At 34.8% G+C, this 19,385-nt stretch overlaps 1 protein-coding gene across 1 annotated transcript; it reads left to right on the forward strand.

Moving 5' to 3' along the window:
* The first annotated feature begins 1,134 nt into the window (after positions 1–1,134).
* LOC144964217 (GPI-specific phospholipase A2-like PGAP3) lies at positions 1,135–13,259 on the forward strand. The gene is made up of 7 exons (XM_078898232.1): positions 1,135–1,552; positions 2,667–2,816; positions 5,001–5,063; positions 5,736–5,797; positions 7,033–7,166; positions 8,459–8,669; positions 9,220–13,259. Exons 1-7 carry the CDS (start codon positions 1,271–1,273, stop codon positions 9,284–9,286), a joined length of 969 nt encoding a protein of 322 aa, XP_078754358.1. The 5' UTR covers positions 1,135–1,270; the 3' UTR covers positions 9,287–13,259.
* Positions 13,260–19,385: the final 6,126 nt, after the last annotated feature.

The raw sequence follows: 19,385 nt of genomic DNA on the forward strand, positions 1-19,385 counted from the left end.
GATAGATAGATAGGAGAGAGAGAGAGAGAGAGAGAGAGAGAGAGAGAGAGAGAGAGAGAGAGAGAGAGAGAGAGAGAGAGAGAGAGAGATTTGAATGGATTGATGTTGGTATTATGCGCCTAGGGCTTTATTGTATGGGGGATTGGGCGTAATATAAATGAACTTCATTATTATTATTATTATTATTATTATTATTATTATTATTATTATTATTATTATTATTATTAGGCCTACTACTACTACTACTACTACTACTACTACTACTACTACTACTACTACAACTACTACTACTACTACTACTACTACTACTATTATTATTATTATTATTATTATTATTATTATTATTATTATTATTATTATTATTATTATTAACCATGTCTAATACTGAACATCAATAGCAATGTAGAATCTTGTGACAAAGCCAGCGTGTATCGGCTTCTTGGACAAAGCCCAAGAAGGTTTCTCTTTGTTTTGCTTTTGTTTTTTGTTTGTTTTTGTTTTTTAATCTGGACCCGTTCTATAAGACATTCAACACTATAACCCTAGAAAGAGGAGAGCTAACGCGTTAGCTCGCCTATTTCTAGGCTATAACTGAAGGTTCATTGTGACATGGGTTAATCCACCTGCTGGTGACTATTTGACTAAAAAAAAACAAAAAAATTGAGCTTTTATATAGCGCGATATCCACTTAATGTGCTCAAAGCGCTTTACAATGAATGTTTGTTATGATTTATTTATTTAATAATTGTTCCAGTGTTGTCAGACAAATTTAGAGAAGAAAACAACAATACATATACAATTGACAATGTCAAGGTTTGAAATTATGCTAACATTTCAAAGGTGGCGATGTCCACCCACCATGCACTGCCACCCACCCACCCACACAGACGAACACAATTACTCATTGAAGCCAAACCCGGTTTCTCCATGAAAAAACCCCACAATAAATAATAAAAAATAAAACACAAGAAAACAAAAAAAAGAACAGTAATGCGAGACAAATCTAAAACTAAAACAAACAAACAAAAAGGAAAGAAAGAGAGAAAACAAGAAAAACAAAAACAAACACAAAACCGACGTATGCACCTAAGAAAAATGGCAATCCTACTATGCTACCGGCCGGCCACCGCCCCCACCCCACTTCCGGAGTCGACCGACTGATGAAAATAATCACTTCAGACAGTCCACGACAGTTTATGAATGAATACCCCTTTCACTTTTCATGTTCTGCATCCAATTCCGTTGATATATCATTAGAAGACCAGCAGTAATGAATGAGATTACATTTATTTTGTTCCAAACCATATCTGTTCTATTGTTTCAATTAGTTTTGTCATCGAGGGGAGACCGATCCTACATATTTTCGAAGTGTTTGAGGGGATGCTCTCAGCAGAATTGTACCAGTGAAGGAAAGTTCCTTGAAAGTAGACAACCGTTTCACCTAAAAGTTCTTCAGTGGGGATGTGATGATGATTGCAAATATGAATGCATGTGGCAAACTGTTAAAGCTTTTGACGACGATGGAAGCGATGTGCCTCAATTTTTTGGAAAGGTACGCTCTGATTATGAATCAATCAAGACTCAAGACGCAAGAAGAGTATCTGAATCTGCATAGCCATAGGCTAGGACTAGGATGGGGATAGGATAATTCTATTCTACTTCGAAAGGTGCAATTTTTGGTTTTGGTTATGTGGGAGGGGGAGGGGGAATCAAACATTTAATAAAGCCTTGATATTATTCCAATTACGCGGCGTCAGTTCCAAGTAAACTGGAATTATTATTATACCAAAAAGATCTGTCAACTCAACAACTTAGATATTATTAGTCATTAAAATTAAATGTATTTTTCATCAATTACTGGTCATTCCACCAGGAGAACAAATGTGTGAATTCTAGCAATGAGATAGTGGATTGTAAGTGATCGACTCAAAATCAATAAGGCTCTTAACTTAGTTTAAGAGGCTTTCTGCTTATTTAATAGGATGGGATATTTCTTTTCTTATTCATTTAGATTAGATTGTAAGGAGAAAGAGGACAATTCTTGGTTTTGGTTAATAAAAGATGGAGAAATAAACGAACCAATGATGAGGCATTCAATAAATATGTGGAATTAATATTTTTAAAAAGGGGGGTCCCGATAGCTCAGGTGGAAGAACTTCCATATACAGGCACCACTCAGGAAAAATCCACGAATATACAACAAATGTCATAAGTTATGTATAATAACATATTTATTAAACATTTATGATGCATAAGTATTCAAAATGGAAATAATTGGGATTTGTATAACTAGTTAAGACGTCTTCCATAAGGAAGTATAGTATAACCATTAATATAGATAATATCCGCAAGAGATGCTTTGAATGAAGTTCTAAATATTTCAAATTACTTTTAAAAATAAAAGATAGAATTAATGTAAAAAGAATTAATTATGCAAAGGTTAAAAATAATAAGAGCCTAAAAAAATATAGATTTTAAGGCTCGTATTTTTAAAAATTGTTTTATTATTGTTATTCAAAACTGTTGAAATGACTAAGTATGGATGTCTTAAAAGGTGGGCTTCTTGATTGATATGAATTCAAATATCCTGTAAGGAAAAGGAATTGTGCTAAGTAAACCTACTTACTGATTTTTATTACCCTCTTGGCTTTGTTTGGTTTCCACAGTGGCCATTTGTTAGATTTGCTGGAATTCAAGAACCCGCATCGATGGTATTTTCTGTATTTAATGCAATGACTCATCTTGCCATTCTACGATTTAGGGCAAACATTGATTCATCAACCCCTATGTATTATATTTGGCATGGGATGGCGTTGGTAAGCAAACATTGATTCATCAACCCCTATGTATTATATTTGGCATGGGATGGCGTTGGTAAGCAAACATTGATTCATCAACCCCTATGTATTATATTTGGCATGGGATGGCGTTGGTAAGCAAACATTGATTCTCATTTACACTAGTATAAGAGCTCTGGATTTTGTATTTTTGAAATTGATTTTCCTTAAAATAAAATAGTTAAAAAATAAAAAAAAAATCAGGCAGTTTGAAGAAAAATGAGTGTGTTTTTGTGTGTGTGTGTGTGTGTGTGTGAATGTGTGTGTGTGTTTGTTTGTAAGTGTGTGTGTGTGTGTTTGTGCGTCTGAAGCTTAAAAAGTTCAAAAAGTGCTCCCACTAAAATGTGCTGAAAGTAGTTTACTTTTACTAGGGGCAAGTTTGAAAATTTGTGTGTGTGTGTTGTGCGTCTGAAGCTTAAAAAGTGCTCCCATTAAAATGTGCTGACAGTGGTTTACTTTTACTAGGGGCTGAAATCATCTGCAAAGTCAAACTGTAACAATAAAGAAGAGACATTATGCCTGTGTGGCTCTATTAGTAGAATTTCTTTCAACAAAAACCACACTTTTACTTTTACCAGCCATGAGTATAATGAGAGAATCTGAATAGGTTGTCTTTTCCAAAGACTCAATTTTGTGTGCCCACCAAGGGGGACTGGAACATGGGACCTACAGGTCAGAAGTTGAACGTCTTTCCACAAGACCACAAAGCTGCACAAATAATAAGTGAACCTTCGTATTTGACTTGTAGTAAAAGCCTTCTGGGCTATTTTTATTTCTGTGATTTATAGTCTTCGTTCATTGTTCATGTATAATGTCAATAGTTCCGTTCTGCTCCAATCCTTTAGTTCTCAACCAAACATGGCTTGGCAAGTCTGACATGGAAGATTATTATTATTCTCATATATACTGACAACCCCATGACTTTGATCGGTGCTATATACACCTAGACACTTAACGTACAATGTAAAAATATGAATCGATGTGAATATTACAGTGCCTTATTTTCCATTCTACTTTAAAAATTTTTTTTATTTTTTAACTTATTAGGTTTCTTAAAAAGTATATAGGTTTAAAACCTTTTTATCGTCTCGGGTGCAAAAGACGCAAACTCTGCTGAATCATTTAACTGCAAAATTACTTCTCTGAGGCAACATTTTACATCCTGGAACTGTCCTTTACCGAGAAAAAATAGTTTTGTCTGGATTTTATTTTCTGTCTCTTCTTTGCAGAAATTGAAACAAAATGACCATTTCTTGAGTTATGTATCGTAGGACAATTTTAGGGTCAATTACTAATCAAGATGGACTCAAAGGGAAGTGAAAGGTGGCTGACAAAGCAAGAAAGAAAAATAGAAGTAATCAGAAGGTCTGAAGTTTGATCCCCAGTCGAGGTCGACTGATTTTTGGGATGGTTTTTTTTTCTTCTATTTTTCTTTCTTTCTTTGCCTGGCACCTTTCATACACACTTGTTCTTATCCGAACCAGATACACACTTGTTCAGATCTATATCTTATACTGGTGCCTGCTCCTTAATTTGTTTAATTTGAAATTCCTTGGTTGGGTATCACAGGATGTTATTGGGGTAAGGCCACTGTAGTCATGCATTTTAAAAAAAAATTTTTTCTTTGTTGATATTATGCCGGGATTATAGTTTCTGTTTCTTCTTTGCAGAAATTGAAACAAAATGATTGACCTTCTCCTGTGTAGTGTATAGTGGGGGCAAAACTCTAAGGGTCAATTACTATCAAGATGGACTGGGTATTTTTTTTCACAAAGGGAGGTTGATTTTCCTGGGTTGGGTCTCACATGCAATTGGGGTAGGGCCACTGTAGTCATGGGTGGTGATTTTTTTTCCCTTTGTAAATCATCTCTTGAATGTCTTGGTTCTATACATTAATTAATATTTTGCTTATATTTCAGACATTGTCAATGACATCAATATATTGTCATTTTCCAGATTAGACAGTGTTTTTCATCCCAGACTAGATACAAAAGTACATTTCTTCTAGTTCCATCCATCATCTACTTCTGTTTTCCCTTTTATCTAATCCTATTGTCTTACTTTTCCTGATGCTTACTTAAATGACCCATGTGTTTTGCAAGTGCTGTTAAACTTCTCAAAAGCAAAAACAATGAACAAACCTCTATTTTATATTTATTGTAGGTTGGTATTGTGACATGGTCATGTGCTGCCATCTTTCATACCAGAGATTTTCCTATAACAGAGGTAAACATCTATTATTTATTTAAAATGACTCTATATTTCTTTTGACAGCATACAAGCCTTTAAAAAGATAAGCACCAAATATGCTTTTTTAAAATGATTTTACAATAGTCCGTTCCAAGATCTGTGCTCATAGAAAATCATATATTCCTCTAAAGCTTCGAAATGTGATGCCATGCTGTTTTTGCAGTCCAGTTTATGTTTTAATTGATATTTTGAATTTGAATTATGTTGGTCAAAAACCAAACAGTTTCATTGCAATGCCAAATTCCTTTGATCTTTTCGGCATTTGTGATAAATTCTGTCTTGAACTTAAGAATGTTCAATACAAGGATGTGATGTGTCAAATTCACTTTGACATAAAGAAAATCTTGAAACAGAATTGACAATCAATGGAGTAGCTAAGTTTATCATTTAGGGTTCTTCGAGTAGTGCATCTCGTGCTGCATTAAAGTACAAATATTTATGTTAACCTGTACAATTGTACAGAGATGCTAGCGGTACACCAAAAAATCATATTTGTATTCTGTTTAAACCTTTGTAAGATCGCATGCTTTTTCTCTCCGATTGTACATTTTAAATTATTATTTATTTATTTATCTATTGGTTTATTTTGTAAATAAATAGACATATAGATATATCAATTTTTTACAAACTTTTAAAATTTTATTTCAGAAGTTAGACTACTTTAGCGCCTTTGGACTTGTACTGTATAATCTTTTCAGTTTAATTGCAAGGTGAGATGCTTTTCTGTGAGAATCCTCAAAATGTTTTTATAAATAAATAAAATAAAATAAAATTCCCTTTATTCATCCCAAAGGGAAAATTCGTCTTTAGGGTCTATTCCAAGGGAAGACTGGAATAACCCAAGCGTCAGCGGCAGAGCAGCGCCGCAAAGTGAGCTAGGCGAGGTGACTTGCCCAAGGCCATACAGCGCAGCCGCGGGTGATTGAACTCTGTACCTTTTGGGCACGAAGCAAAGACCGTACCACTGAGCCACGCTGCCCCAGCGTGTTACTTTATAATATTTATATTTTAATTCTCTGCTTTTGATTCAATCTGATTCTCAGAAGCTCAGTTTTGATGGGTCTTTTTAGTATTATTCTATTATACCTTTTATTGGTTTAATTCCTCCTCAAATATTTTGCTGCATTTGAAATGGAAAATGTGCGCAGAAGCAACAGGGACGACAGAAAAATATGTGTGAGAGAGAGCTTGATTGATATATAATGATTTATTTGTCGAAATATATTCGTTATATCCATGCCTTTTGCATGTATTTTTCATTAATCCATTCTTTCCTTATCACTCACTCTCACTCAATTCCATGACCGGATGGTCGTTGGGGGGACTTGCGTGAAGCAGAAGTTACAGTCTTCCTCCATGCCTGCCTGTTGCTAGCCTTATGTTGCAGCTCCGGAACCGACATCTCTGTCCATTCTTTCCTTATGCCTGTGTCTAAAACATCTAAAGCTTGCTTATTCAGGGTAGCTCTATATGTTGTTGTCGTCGTCATTATTATTATTATTATTATTATTATTATTATTATGAATTATTATTATTATTATTATGATGATAATTTTTTTATGATACTTATACTACTACTTCTACTACTACTACCACCACTACTTCCACTACTACTACTACTACTACTACTACTACTACTACTACTACTACTACTACTACTACTACTACTACTACTACGACTACTAATAATAATAATAATAATGATAATAACTATCATGATAATTGATTATATTTACGTATTCCATTGACTTTTAAAAAAGTCATGTACCCATTCATTCAAGTGACTCGTGTATAGGAGAATAAGTTCAGTTGGGAGAATCTTTTGCCATCCGACAATTATTTCACACCAACTTATTGCAGAGATATATTTGAATGTCTTTCTTGTACAATTTTAGCACTTCTTTTTATTGTTTATAATATTTTCTTTTCTTTTTTGTCTCCACAGAATACTTATAGAGGGTTATTGCCACCTTCTATATGTTCCTGCACTCTTACTAGTTTCATTCTATGCATATCATATCCAATGTCTTTGTGATCACTTTGACTATGGTTACAACATGTTGGTCAATGTTTCTGTTGGTACGTTGAATTATGTTTAGTATAATAAAAAGTGCTGTTTTAATAATGAGACATGAGGTGTAAATTTTCATCAGTAACACACTTGAAATCTGAAACAATGGCTTTCTGATTGCAATGTTGACATCTCATGTGAAAATGAACAATTGATTAATTTGGATTTCAATTATCTGTGCTGAAACAGATAGGCCTTCATTACGTTGCAGAGGTTATCTTCTCACAAAGATGATAACTATATTTCCGTCTTATTCACGACATCGAAAATGTAGCAACAAGAGATTGAGAATGCTCTTTGATGCATATTGAAAAATTAACTAAATTCATTAATTGACATCTAATCCTCCTCACAGACCATCAAATGTTATTTAATTAATGTATTGTAAATCAGCCTCCAACTTGAAAAAAACAAGGCATTGCATAGACCATGCTTACCATGCAAACCAAACTAAAAGAATTTGTTCTATTTCTTTTAATTTCATATCTCATTAAAGCCAAAGTCATTGCATTGATTATCTTTGTTGGTCACATTATCATTGGCTTGGCTTGGATTTTGTGACTGTGGTCATGTCTTCTTGGTCTAACAGAGTGTGTGCTAAATAAATAAATATTTAAGAGTGTCGGACTTGGCCTGTTGTCTAATTGTAAAAACTGTTCTCGTAGAGTTGAATTTTACATATTTGAAGATACTGTCACTCAAGAGATATAGGGAATTATTCAGCTAATTCTCTTGAGCTGCAGATTTTAGATTACAAAGTATGAAATAATTTATTGAAGGTGTCATCATATCCAGGCTAATAATATTGATTTCTTGTCATGAAAATAATACAATCTTTACTTCATATAGATCTTTTTTTTTTTTCTTTAAATTTATCTGCCTTTACTTATCGGAGCACGTGTATATAATGATAAAAAGAAAAGGAGCATTGATAGAATTGATGCAGGGAAGTATCATAATACAGTTTGAATTTTAAATGTCAGGAGCTAATGTGATTATTTATCTCATAACTTTCCTCATTATCAGGGATGCCCTTTTTTATTTTATTTTAAAGATGAAAATATTCGTTGTTTAAGGGCAACAGTTAAGGGAAAGCAAGATGTATAAATGTGTCCTTTTCTATGATTTAAGAGTGATAGCTTTGATGAAGAGGTCTACGAAATGTTCTCATGTAATATGGTCTTTATGAGAAAATTTTCAGGCTTTTCTTATTTTAGCAAATGGCATCCCTGTATTACCTAGTACTGACTTCAGTTTTTAAAAAAAGAATTGACAAATGGTATGGTTTTTATTTTTACAGGAGCTATAAATTCCCTTGGATGGATTTGTTGGTGTTGGTACCAGTACAATTTAAAAGGGAAGCGCTATGTTCTCAAAGGAGCCTGTGTTGTCATTGGGCTTGCTCTGCTTCTTTCTCTGGAACTGTTTGACTTTCCTCCTGTATGGTGGACATTTGACGCCCATGCTTTATGGCATGCGGGCACAGTGCCTCTGACACTATTGTGGTATAAGTAAGTTTTTTTTGGGTTTTTTTTTGGTTAGGCAGTAGTGTAAACAAAAAAAAAAAATAAATAACAGAACTGGGAGTTGCTGTAAAGGATACTGTATGGAGTAAAGAAAACTTGTGATATGTAACCAAAATTTTATATTTATTTTACACGGCAAGTTTAGGAATTAAGCTTTATAAATGTTGCAGTTGCAGATGTTAGCTGGACAAAGACTTTGTAGTACTAATTCATAAACATAGTCTATGCATTATTATTATTATTATTATTATTATTATTACTGGCATCATTACTATTATCAGTATCATTGTTCATCTGTGATATTCAAGCCATTGCTGTGTAGTACGATTCAGACTTGCAAATCAGAAGAAAGGTTCCAATAATGTGCATGTTTGTCAAGTGTTTTACCCATTGAGCCATGAGGCCTTTGCTGTTGAAGATAAAAACAATGACAAATCATTAAGCATGCATTTTAAATCCTTACTGCAGATGCATTCATCACATTCATTGTCAGTTCGAGTATAAAAGAAGCAACATCAATTCTTTTCTTCCCCAGATTTATTATTGAAGATTCAATACACCTTCAAGACAAGCATGGTTCATCTTTGAAAAAGAGAGTATAGAACACCAAACTCGAGGAAATGTTTTAAGATATAGTGCAAATAACGTTGATGTTGAATGAAAATACTAGCTTAGGGAGTGGAATACGCTTTATAATGGTGCGGCTAAATCTAGCTGGACAAAAGATACCAATTTTTAATTTAAATTTGTCCTATTCAATTAATCCTATTTCAACATGAACAAAACAAAAAAGCCAAGTCATAAACAAGTCAGTGAATACGCATATCAGTTATTAAATTGGTTTTATTAAGCTTCTTAGTTAAAGATAAATTTGAAATGTTTAAAATCCAAGTATGATGTATACTGAGCAACAGCTACAATTCCACACCCACACTTTGAAGTTTTAACACAAAAAGGTCAAGTAAGAAATATTATAATGCCATCAGCTAGAATGTTTTATTCCCATTTGAGTGGCTGTAATACCTAGATGTTTAGAAAGTCTTGCTGTGATTTTGCAATCAAAATCATACGTTAGTCCACGCACAAACAACAATACATAAAAAGCATTTTATTGCATCATCGCTAATATGAATGTCTTTTTTGTTGTTGTAATGATTCAATAAAAAGTCATTTGATCATTTTAAAATGTATTTATGCAAATATACTATCAATAGGTGGCCATACTACAGTCCAGTCCAGATAATTCGAAATCTGATTAACCGAATTTCTTTTAAATCGAAGAAAATACGATATAATGAATTATTTTCTTCTTTTTCTATATAAAATATTCATGGTTAATTCGAATTCGAACAGTCGTTATTCTCTTTATTCGAAGTGCAAGTGCTTGCCCATCACTAAAAAAAAAAACTCTGGAAGGTCATAACGAACTGCCTGTTCTCCGTATCCACCCTCCCACGCGTTTTAATGACTGAGCTGACTAATAATAATAATAACTAGACCCCTGAGGCATGTAATGGCGTGTTGTTCCCTCTCCGTCCCACCCGCCCTCTCTCTTCTTTCTCCAAATTGACCAGCTGTCTCGCGTCATCCCTCTCTCCTTCTCGCGCTCTCATCACTAAGACTAACTTGTGGTCTGCTGGCCGCTGGCTAACAAAGGGGGTTGGTTATAAATAGATCTAACACACAGTGATAACCACAAGCTGACCAATACACGGCACGAACAATCATAGGTCACACCCCACTCCACGCGTTTCTCTTTCTCTTCTGTGCTGTCTTTCTTTATTGATCGATGGATCTAGATCTAGAAGTAGAGGGCCTACACAGCATGCAGTGTTAACTACTACTCTGTGCTATTGTGTAGCTTGTAAGTGTAAGGGCCAGGGCCAAAGCATACGTGTACAACAAGGGTACAACAGTCAGGTTTAGTTATTTCCCTTGTTTGAAGACAAATCGAATTATGATAAATAGAAGTCATTTGCTTTTCCCACCCAATTCGAATTATCAGGACTGCACTGTATGTATTCTATCACTAAATATACTGTGTTTTGTTTTCTGACATTCCAGTGATCAAGCAGCAGCAACAAAGTGGTGAATGAATGAATGAATGTACTGAAATGTTTGTGAATGTAATATCTATTATTCTGTGACAACCCTGGAAACCTTAATGGTTAAGCTTTGGGAGTGTCTTGAAAAAATCTTGTATTATATGAGTTACTGGGTGATGTCTTTCTTGTAAAACTGGGACGGCTGGTACATTATATTAGCTGTGGTCAAAGAGACAAAAATGTTGGTGGACATATCCTGAGTTTGTTAAATCCGTAGGTTGTTACTTTATAGCTTGTTCATTATATGCCTTATGATTTGATTGAAATAGAAAAAAAAAGCAGGTATGCTTTTATTATTTCCATCAATTTGTTACAAACACGCTTGGTATATAAGTGTGTTCTGCTATATTATATGCAACTTGCGTTAAATTCTTGCCTTGGTGTTTTCTTTGTACCAAGTTTTTTTGTTGTGTATATATTTTTCAATTTCATTTGTAAATGTAATGTATTTTAAAATATATCAAGAGTAAAAAAGAATAGTTATACAAATAACAGTATTTTGAATGTTGTTATTATTTGGGTCACTCCTTGACCCGAGTATGATCGTAGCGGAATGGTAGGCAATTTTCCATAAATTTTACTCTAGTAATATTGGGTGTCAGTGTGATATAAACTCAATACTAATTACTACGAGTTACTGTACATAATTCGTCTCATCAATGATGAAAATGCCTAGATATCTTATGAAAAACACTGCTATTCCATGCTGCACATGGGCAATATTATACCTGCTGTAACTTCCCTTATTGAAATAAATGATTATGTCTTTATTTATATTTTTTTCTTAGCCGACATTGAAACAGGATGACAGTAACAATCTCCTGTGTAGTGTATATCATTGGATTATGACCATTGCATCATATTTTCTTTCTTCTTTTTTATTTTTTATTTGCTTTTGTGTGCGTGGGTGTATGTGAGAGAGAGAGAGAGAGAGAGGGGGGGGGGGGGGGAAAGGATGGGAGGGAGGTGGTTTTTCCCTTGAAATCATCTTGCAGATTTGTGTCCTTAGCCCTTATGTTGATTCATGTTATATATGAAGAATTCATTGGATGTGTTAATTTATATTAATATGTTGATTTAAAGTACGGTATAAATGTATCTTTGTCCCTGCTCACCGGTATTTTTGAAACTATTATATCAATTTGATTGAAACTGGACAACATAACTCTGATTACAAGAAACGTTATGAATTATTTTGTTTGAGATAAATAATGAATTCATTACTAAGGTAGCTTATTAACACCACATAATAAAGTCAAGAGCAACTCAGTCACTCTGGGTGGGGATCCTGACCTCCCATAGTGGGCAGTGAGGTACATGCTGTGTCTTCTATCCCCTCAACCTGTTTTCCAATTGTTTCCTGTCGTTGTCTTGGAATGAGATTACTTGGTTTTGTCCTGGCCCTGGCCGGAGTTCCTTGGCTGGGAGGGAAACAGTCGAATGTATAGTTATAGTTTTGGAAGATGATATTTTTTTCCTTGTAAATCATCTCTCTATTATGCATTGTATTATGTTTAGTTTACATATTATATTATATGATTTGTAAACATTTGAGTGTATTCCTCTTAGTTGGGACCTGTGCTTGTGTCTGGATGAGACTTTTAGGTGATCTCAAACTAAGTACTTTGGCGGTGTGCTCTTGGAATCTACATCTGTTCCCTATTTGAACCAATTCCCCTTTGTCTCACCTTTTCTTTTGTGCTTTAATTGTAATTCTAGAACTTTTTACTATCCCATTTTCTTCCTTTTTACTGGCGCTGATATGACCTTAATGTGTTGCAAGCGCCGTAAAACCCTTAAAAACATAAAACATAAACAACTCAGTCACTCTTAATTCAAAACTTATGCAGCTTTACAGTACCCAATAAACACAATACAATTTCATATGTAAAGCATGTGAACACATGCTTTCAGGATGTGGCAAAAATAATAATTAACTAAATTTCCCCGGGTGGGGTTCCTGGCCTCCCATAATGGCGTGGCATTTAATGTGTATTCTATCCCTTATATCTGTTTTCCAATTTGCTTTCTATCTTGGAATGAGATTACTTGGTTTTGCCCTGGCCGTATTGCTTGGCTTGGAGGGAAACAGTCAAATGCATAGTTAATGTTTTGGGAGATTTTTTTTTTCTTGTAAATCATCTCTTTGAAATGTATTGTTATATTTGTTATTTTTAATGTATAATGTAAGCATTTGAGTGTATTCCTCTTGATGGTATCTTGTGCTGGTGTCTGGGCGAGACATTTAGGTGATCTCAAACTAAGTACATTGGTAGTGTGCTCTTGGAATCTACATCTGATCCCTATTTAAACCATTCCCCTTTGTCTTACTTTTTCCTCAAGTCCTTTTAACTGTACATCTAGAATCTTTTTACTATCACATTTTCTTTCTTTTTACTGGCACTGATATGACCTAAATGTGTTGCAAGCGCCGTGAAACCCTTAAAAGCAAAAAAAAACAAAAAACAAACAACTAAAATTCACACTCATAACCTTCACAATTTTCAGTGACGTATTGTCTTTGAATCATTTAAAGCAATGGATTTTGAAATATAGAATTACTACAGTGCAAAACATTTGCACATATTTTGAAGATGAAGCCAAACAAGGATGTCTATTTCACAGCATTGAAACTGTCAGTGTTACAACTAATATATAATATAGAAAAAAAATAGATAAAAACAGACATAAGGATGTGGGGCTCTAGGGTCAAGATCATGACTTTGAGAACTGAAACACCACTGAAAATAACATGATATTATGTTTAATGTCATAATGGTAAAATTCTGTTATTCAGATGGGCTTAACTCTCGAGTTTAGATGCATGGAAAATCGAACAAATTTGTTCGATTTTCCATGAGAGTGAACTCGCGAGAGTTAAATGAAAACACTGCCAACATTAAAGAATTTTACGATTGTACAGTAACCGAAAGAGATAGTTTTCATCTTTTCGATTCACAATGTTTTGTTTTTTACAAATCCAGGATGGCTTGCAAAGTATCACACAAATCTGTCAGACGCACGCACATGACTTTGAAAGGAACAAGAACCCATTATTGGTTATAACGCAAATGCATTTTCATTTTTAACACATGCCCATTCGAAGGACTGGACTTCCCATGGCAGGCAGGAGGCCACTTGCTGTGTCGTCTATCCCCTTACACCAGTTTTCCCAGTTGCTTTCTGTCTTTGCCTTGGAATGGGATTGTTTGGTTTTGTCCTGGCCCTTGCTCGAGTTCCTAGTTGAGAGGGAAACAGTAGTCAAATGTTTAGTATTAGTATTAGTTTTTGGAGATCTCCCATAGTGGGCAGGGAGGTACTTACTGAGTCTTCTATCCCCCTATGTCTGTTTTCCAACATGCTTTCTGTCTTTGGAATGAGATTACTTGGTTTTGTCCTGGCCCTGGCCGGATACCCTGGCTGGGAGGGGAGGGAAATAGTCAAATGTGTAGTTAGTTTTGGGAGATAATATTTTTTTCCTTGTAAATCATCTCTCTGTTATGCATTGTATTATGTTTACTTTATATTATATACGATTTGTAAAACATTTGAGTGTATTCCTCTTAGTGGGGACCTGTGCTTGTGTCTGGATGAGATTTTTAGTGATCTCAAACTAAGTACTTTGATAGTGTGCTATGATATGACCTTAATGTGTTGCAAGTGTCGTAAAACCCTTAAAAACAAACAAACAAAACATTTTTTGGAGATTATTTTTTTTCCCTTGTAAATCATCTCTCTGTTATGTATTGTTAGTTATGTTAAATATACTCAGTAAGAAATTGAGTGTATTCCTCTTAGTGGGATCCTGTGATGGATGAGACTTTAAGGTGATCTCAAAATACATTGACCTACATCTATTCCCAATTTGAACCAATTTCCCCTTTTCTTACTTTTTCTTGAGTGCCTAAATTGTAATTCTAGAAATTTGTTATCATAAAACCCTTAAAAACATACAAACAAACAAGCGAGGTTGTAATTTTCACCAGACTAGGTGCAAAATAGTGCATTCATCTCTCGTTTTCTCCATCTTACTATTACTGTTACTACTATTCCTAGATCTGGGTGTAACCCATATATTTTGCAAGTGCCATTAAACTTATAAGAAAATAACCAAACTGTGATTTATTGAATAATATGATACAAAGTAACATTGTCCATAGATTCATTAGCAGTAACAACAATGTTTAACCTGTACCGTCATTTTAAAGCATTCTTCGTTTATAAATTACTCTGTGCTGTCCTCAACAAGAAAGAGAAATCTATATTAACTTTTATTGAAAATTTGACTAACACTGCGTGTACAGATATTAGTGTGAGGTCTTTAACTTAATCCATAAATTATTCATGTTTAAAACACTTATTAATTGCCAATGTTTTTTACCTTTTTGTATTAAACTTAATTTGAGAATGTTTTGAAAAGAATTAAAAACATAAAATTGTTTTTTAAAGTTTTAATGTCTTCCTCATTGTTGTATGTGTTCTGATGTTTCTTATGTCACCCAGACTTTTGTTTTTGGTCATCGTTAAGACTTGAAAGGCTCCTTCCACATTCTTCTTATTTAAAACATTCATAGAGCCTGTTGAAATTGGGGTAAGGCCCTATACAAATGCCATTTATTAATACCCAAATAAACACATCCCTGGCACGGCTTAACTGTGGTGAGTGAAACTTATATTTATGGCCACAGAGAGCTAGCCTCCACTTCATCCCATTCTGAACTGAAATGGGATCCAAAGTAGAATCACGCTACTTCCTTGGTTCTTATCAGACTTTTCACCAGGCTTGACTTAAAAAAAAAATATGTTTGTGCTGTTATAATTGTCTTTGGGAAGCTAATGTATATGGGTCTTGTGGTATGACACTTGCTGTCGGATCGGAGGGTCCTGGGTTTGAGCCTCGCTCAGCGCATAGTTGAGTCCTTGGAAAAGGCTTTTTACTCAGATTCTCTCACCATACTCAGGAGTAAAACGAGTACCTGGCCGTCAACAGCGTTGTCTCTGTTGAAAAAAAAAATCTGTAATGTCGCCCAACACATCGCGTCTCGCTCTACATGTGACATGTTGCTATTGGTCGGGACCCTTTGTAAAGCGCTTTGAGCACGTTTAGTGGATATTGCGTTATATAAAAGCTCAAGTTTGTTTGTTTTTTAAAAAAAGATTTCATGATTCATAAAACATTCACCAATTTATTACAGTTAAAAGAGACCAAGTGGAACATTACCAGAATGTGATGAACAAATTGTAAGCAGATTTATAATGTGCAAAGGGAGAAAAAGGGAAGAATCTAGAACATGTGCTCTAAACCTACAGTTATTGCCATATGTTCAAGTCAGTTTCATATAATAAATCCGAATTAATTAATGCTCTTTTTCCAGAGATGCCCATTTTAGTTTTCTATCTTATAGTTTTTCACTTCTCTTTGGATTTCCATCTTTTTTTTTTTTTTTGGGGGGGGGGGGGGGGGGGGAGGGGTCACTTGCTACTGTATCGTTTTTTTTAATTTTTTTTTTTTTATTGAGACTATAATATTATCTCATCTCCATTCCAAGACTTTGATACACAAAAGGACGTACCAAATAAATATCTAAGACTATATTATCTACATCTCCATTCCAAGACTTTGATACACAAGAGGACGTACCGAATAAATATCTAAGACTATATTATCTACATCTCCATTCCAAGACTTTGATACACAAAGACGTGCCGAATAAATATCTAAGACTATATTATCACATCTCCATTCCAAGACTTTGAAACAGAAAGACGTACCGAATAAATATCTAAGACTATATTATCTACATCTCCATTCCAAGACTTTGATACAGAAAGACGTACCGAATAAATATCTAAGACTATATTATCTACATCTCCGTTCCAAGACTTTGATACAGAAAAGGACGTACCGAATAAATATCTAAGACTATATTATTATCTACATCTCCATTCCAAGACTTTGATACACAAAAGGACGTACCGAATAAATATCTAAGACTATATTGTCTACATCTCCATTCCAAGACTTTGATACACAAAAGGACGTACCGAATAAATATCTAAGACTATATTATCTACATCTCCATTCCAAGACTTTGATACACAAAAGGACGTACCGAATAAATATCTAAGACTATATTATCTACATCTCCATTCCAAGACTTTGATACACAAAAGGACGTACCGAATAAATATCTAAGACTTTATTATCTACATCTCCATTCCAAGACTTTGATACACAAAAGGACGTACCGAATAAATATCTAAGACTATATTATCTACATCTCCATTCCAAGACTTTGATACACAAAAGGACGTACCGAATAAATATCTAAGACTATATTATCTACATCTCCATTCCAAGACTTTGATACACAAAACGACGTACCGAATAAATATCTAAGACTATATTATCTACATCTCATTCCAAGACTTTGATACAGACAGAAAAATTTTTATTCTCTATTGTCTTCTGGCACTTTTCTATTCACTTCATATCTTGTTGTTACCAACATAAGTGCCTGCTCCACTCACTTTTCTGAATTAAAAATTCACCCCATACACCGGAGCATACTCAATGTCTCAATCGTTTCTATGTTATATGTTTGTGTTGAGAATATTGGCTATTAAGCTTAACTGCTGGTCAAAATTATTCGCGATGGTGGTGTACGAACGAATCGGCGGTCTCAAGAAGTGGGTGAGAGAGGGATCTAGTAATGACTTTGAGTTTGAAACGAATATTTTTGTGTTCGTGGATAGCTCACACGGTAGAGCCACGCTCTCACCTGCCAGGCGGAGTTGTCGTACCAATAAGGTCGCAGGTTCAAACCCCACCACCGCCGCGAAAAAATTTTTATTCTCTATTGTCTTCTGGCACTTTTCTATTCACTTCATATCTTGTTGTTACCAACATAAGTGCCTGCTCCACTCACTTTTCTGAATTAAAAATTCACCCCATACACCGGAGCATACTCAATGTCTCAATCGTTTCTATGTTATATGTTTGTGTTGAGAATATTGGCTATTAAGCTTAACTGCTGGTCAAAATTATTCGCGATGGTGGTGTACGAACGAATCGGCGGTCTCAAGAAGTGGGTGAGAGAGGGATCTAGTAATGACTTTGAGTTTGAAACGAATATTTTTGTGTTCGTGGATAGCTCACACGGTAGAGCCACGCTCTCACCTGCCAGGCGGAGTTGTCGTACCAATAAGGTCGCAGGTTCAAACCCCACCACCGCCGCGAAAAATTTTTATTTCTTATTGTCTTCTGGCACTTTTCTATTCACTTCATATCTTGTTGTTACCAACATAAGTGCCTGCTCCACTCACTTTTCTGAATTAAAAATTCACCCCATACACCGGAGCATACTCAATGTCTCAATCGTTTCTATGTTATATGTTTGTGTTGAGAATATTGGCTATTAAGCTTAACTGCTGGTCAAAATTATTCGCGATGGTGGTGTACGAACGAATCGGCGGTCTCAAGAAGTGGGTGAGAGAGGGATCTAGTAATGACTTTGAGTTTGAAACGAATATTTTTGTGTTCGTGGATAGCTCACACGGTAGAGCCACGCTCTCACCTGCCAGGCGGAGTTGTCGTACCAATAAGGTCGCAGGTTCAAACCCCACCACCGCCGCGAAAAATTTTTATTCTCTATTGTCTTCTGGCACTTTTCTATTCACTTCATATCTTGTTGTTACCAACATAAGTGCCTGCTCCACTCACTTTTCTGAATTAAAAATTCACCCCATACACCGGAGCATACTCAATGTCTCAATCGTTTCTATGTTATATGTTTGTGTTGAGAATATTGGCTATTAAGCTTAACTGCTGGTCAAAATTATTCGCGATGGTGGTGTACGAACGAATCGGCGGTCTCAAGAAGTGGGTGAGAGAGGGATCTAGTAATGACTTTGAGTTTGAAACGAATATTTTTGTGTTCGTGGATAGCTCACACGGTAGAGATACAGACAGGACGTACCGAATAAATATCTAAGACTATATTATCTACATCTCCATTCCAAGACTTTGATACAGAAAAGGACGTACCGAATAAATATCTAAGACTATATTATCTACATCTCCATTCCAAGACTTTGATACAGAAAAGGACGTACCGAATAAATATCTAAGACTATATTATCTACATCTCCATTCCAAGACTTTGATACAGAAAAGGACATACCGAATAAATATCTAAGACTTTATTATCTACATCTCCATTCCAAGACTTTGATACACAAAAGGACGTACCGAATAAATATCTAAGACTATATTATCTACATCTCTATTCCAAGACTTTGATACAGAAAGACGTGCCGAATATCTGACTTCCGTCGATCTGTTTGTATTTTATCAAAGTAGGAAAGTATTTATGATTTAATTGTTTTTGTTTGGGTTGTTGTTGTACTTTTTTTGTTTTTGTTTATTTATTTTTTATTTTGGTTCATTTTGGCTGAAGATGGCTTTTAAGCGCGAAACGTCCATGTTTTTTTTTGGAGCCGTTGTTAATATTAATATAGAGAGAGAGAGAGTATTGATATCAATATCGATATCTTATCAATTTTTAATCAATAGCTCTTTTGTTTGAAAGTTCCA

The sequence above is a fragment of the Berghia stephanieae genome, chromosome 2 (assembly GCF_034508935.2).
Source record: "Berghia stephanieae isolate SIO BIC M18660-M18661 chromosome 2, UCSD_Bste_1.3, whole genome shotgun sequence".
Classification (NCBI taxonomy): domain Eukaryota; kingdom Metazoa; phylum Mollusca; class Gastropoda; order Nudibranchia; family Aeolidiidae; genus Berghia; species Berghia stephanieae.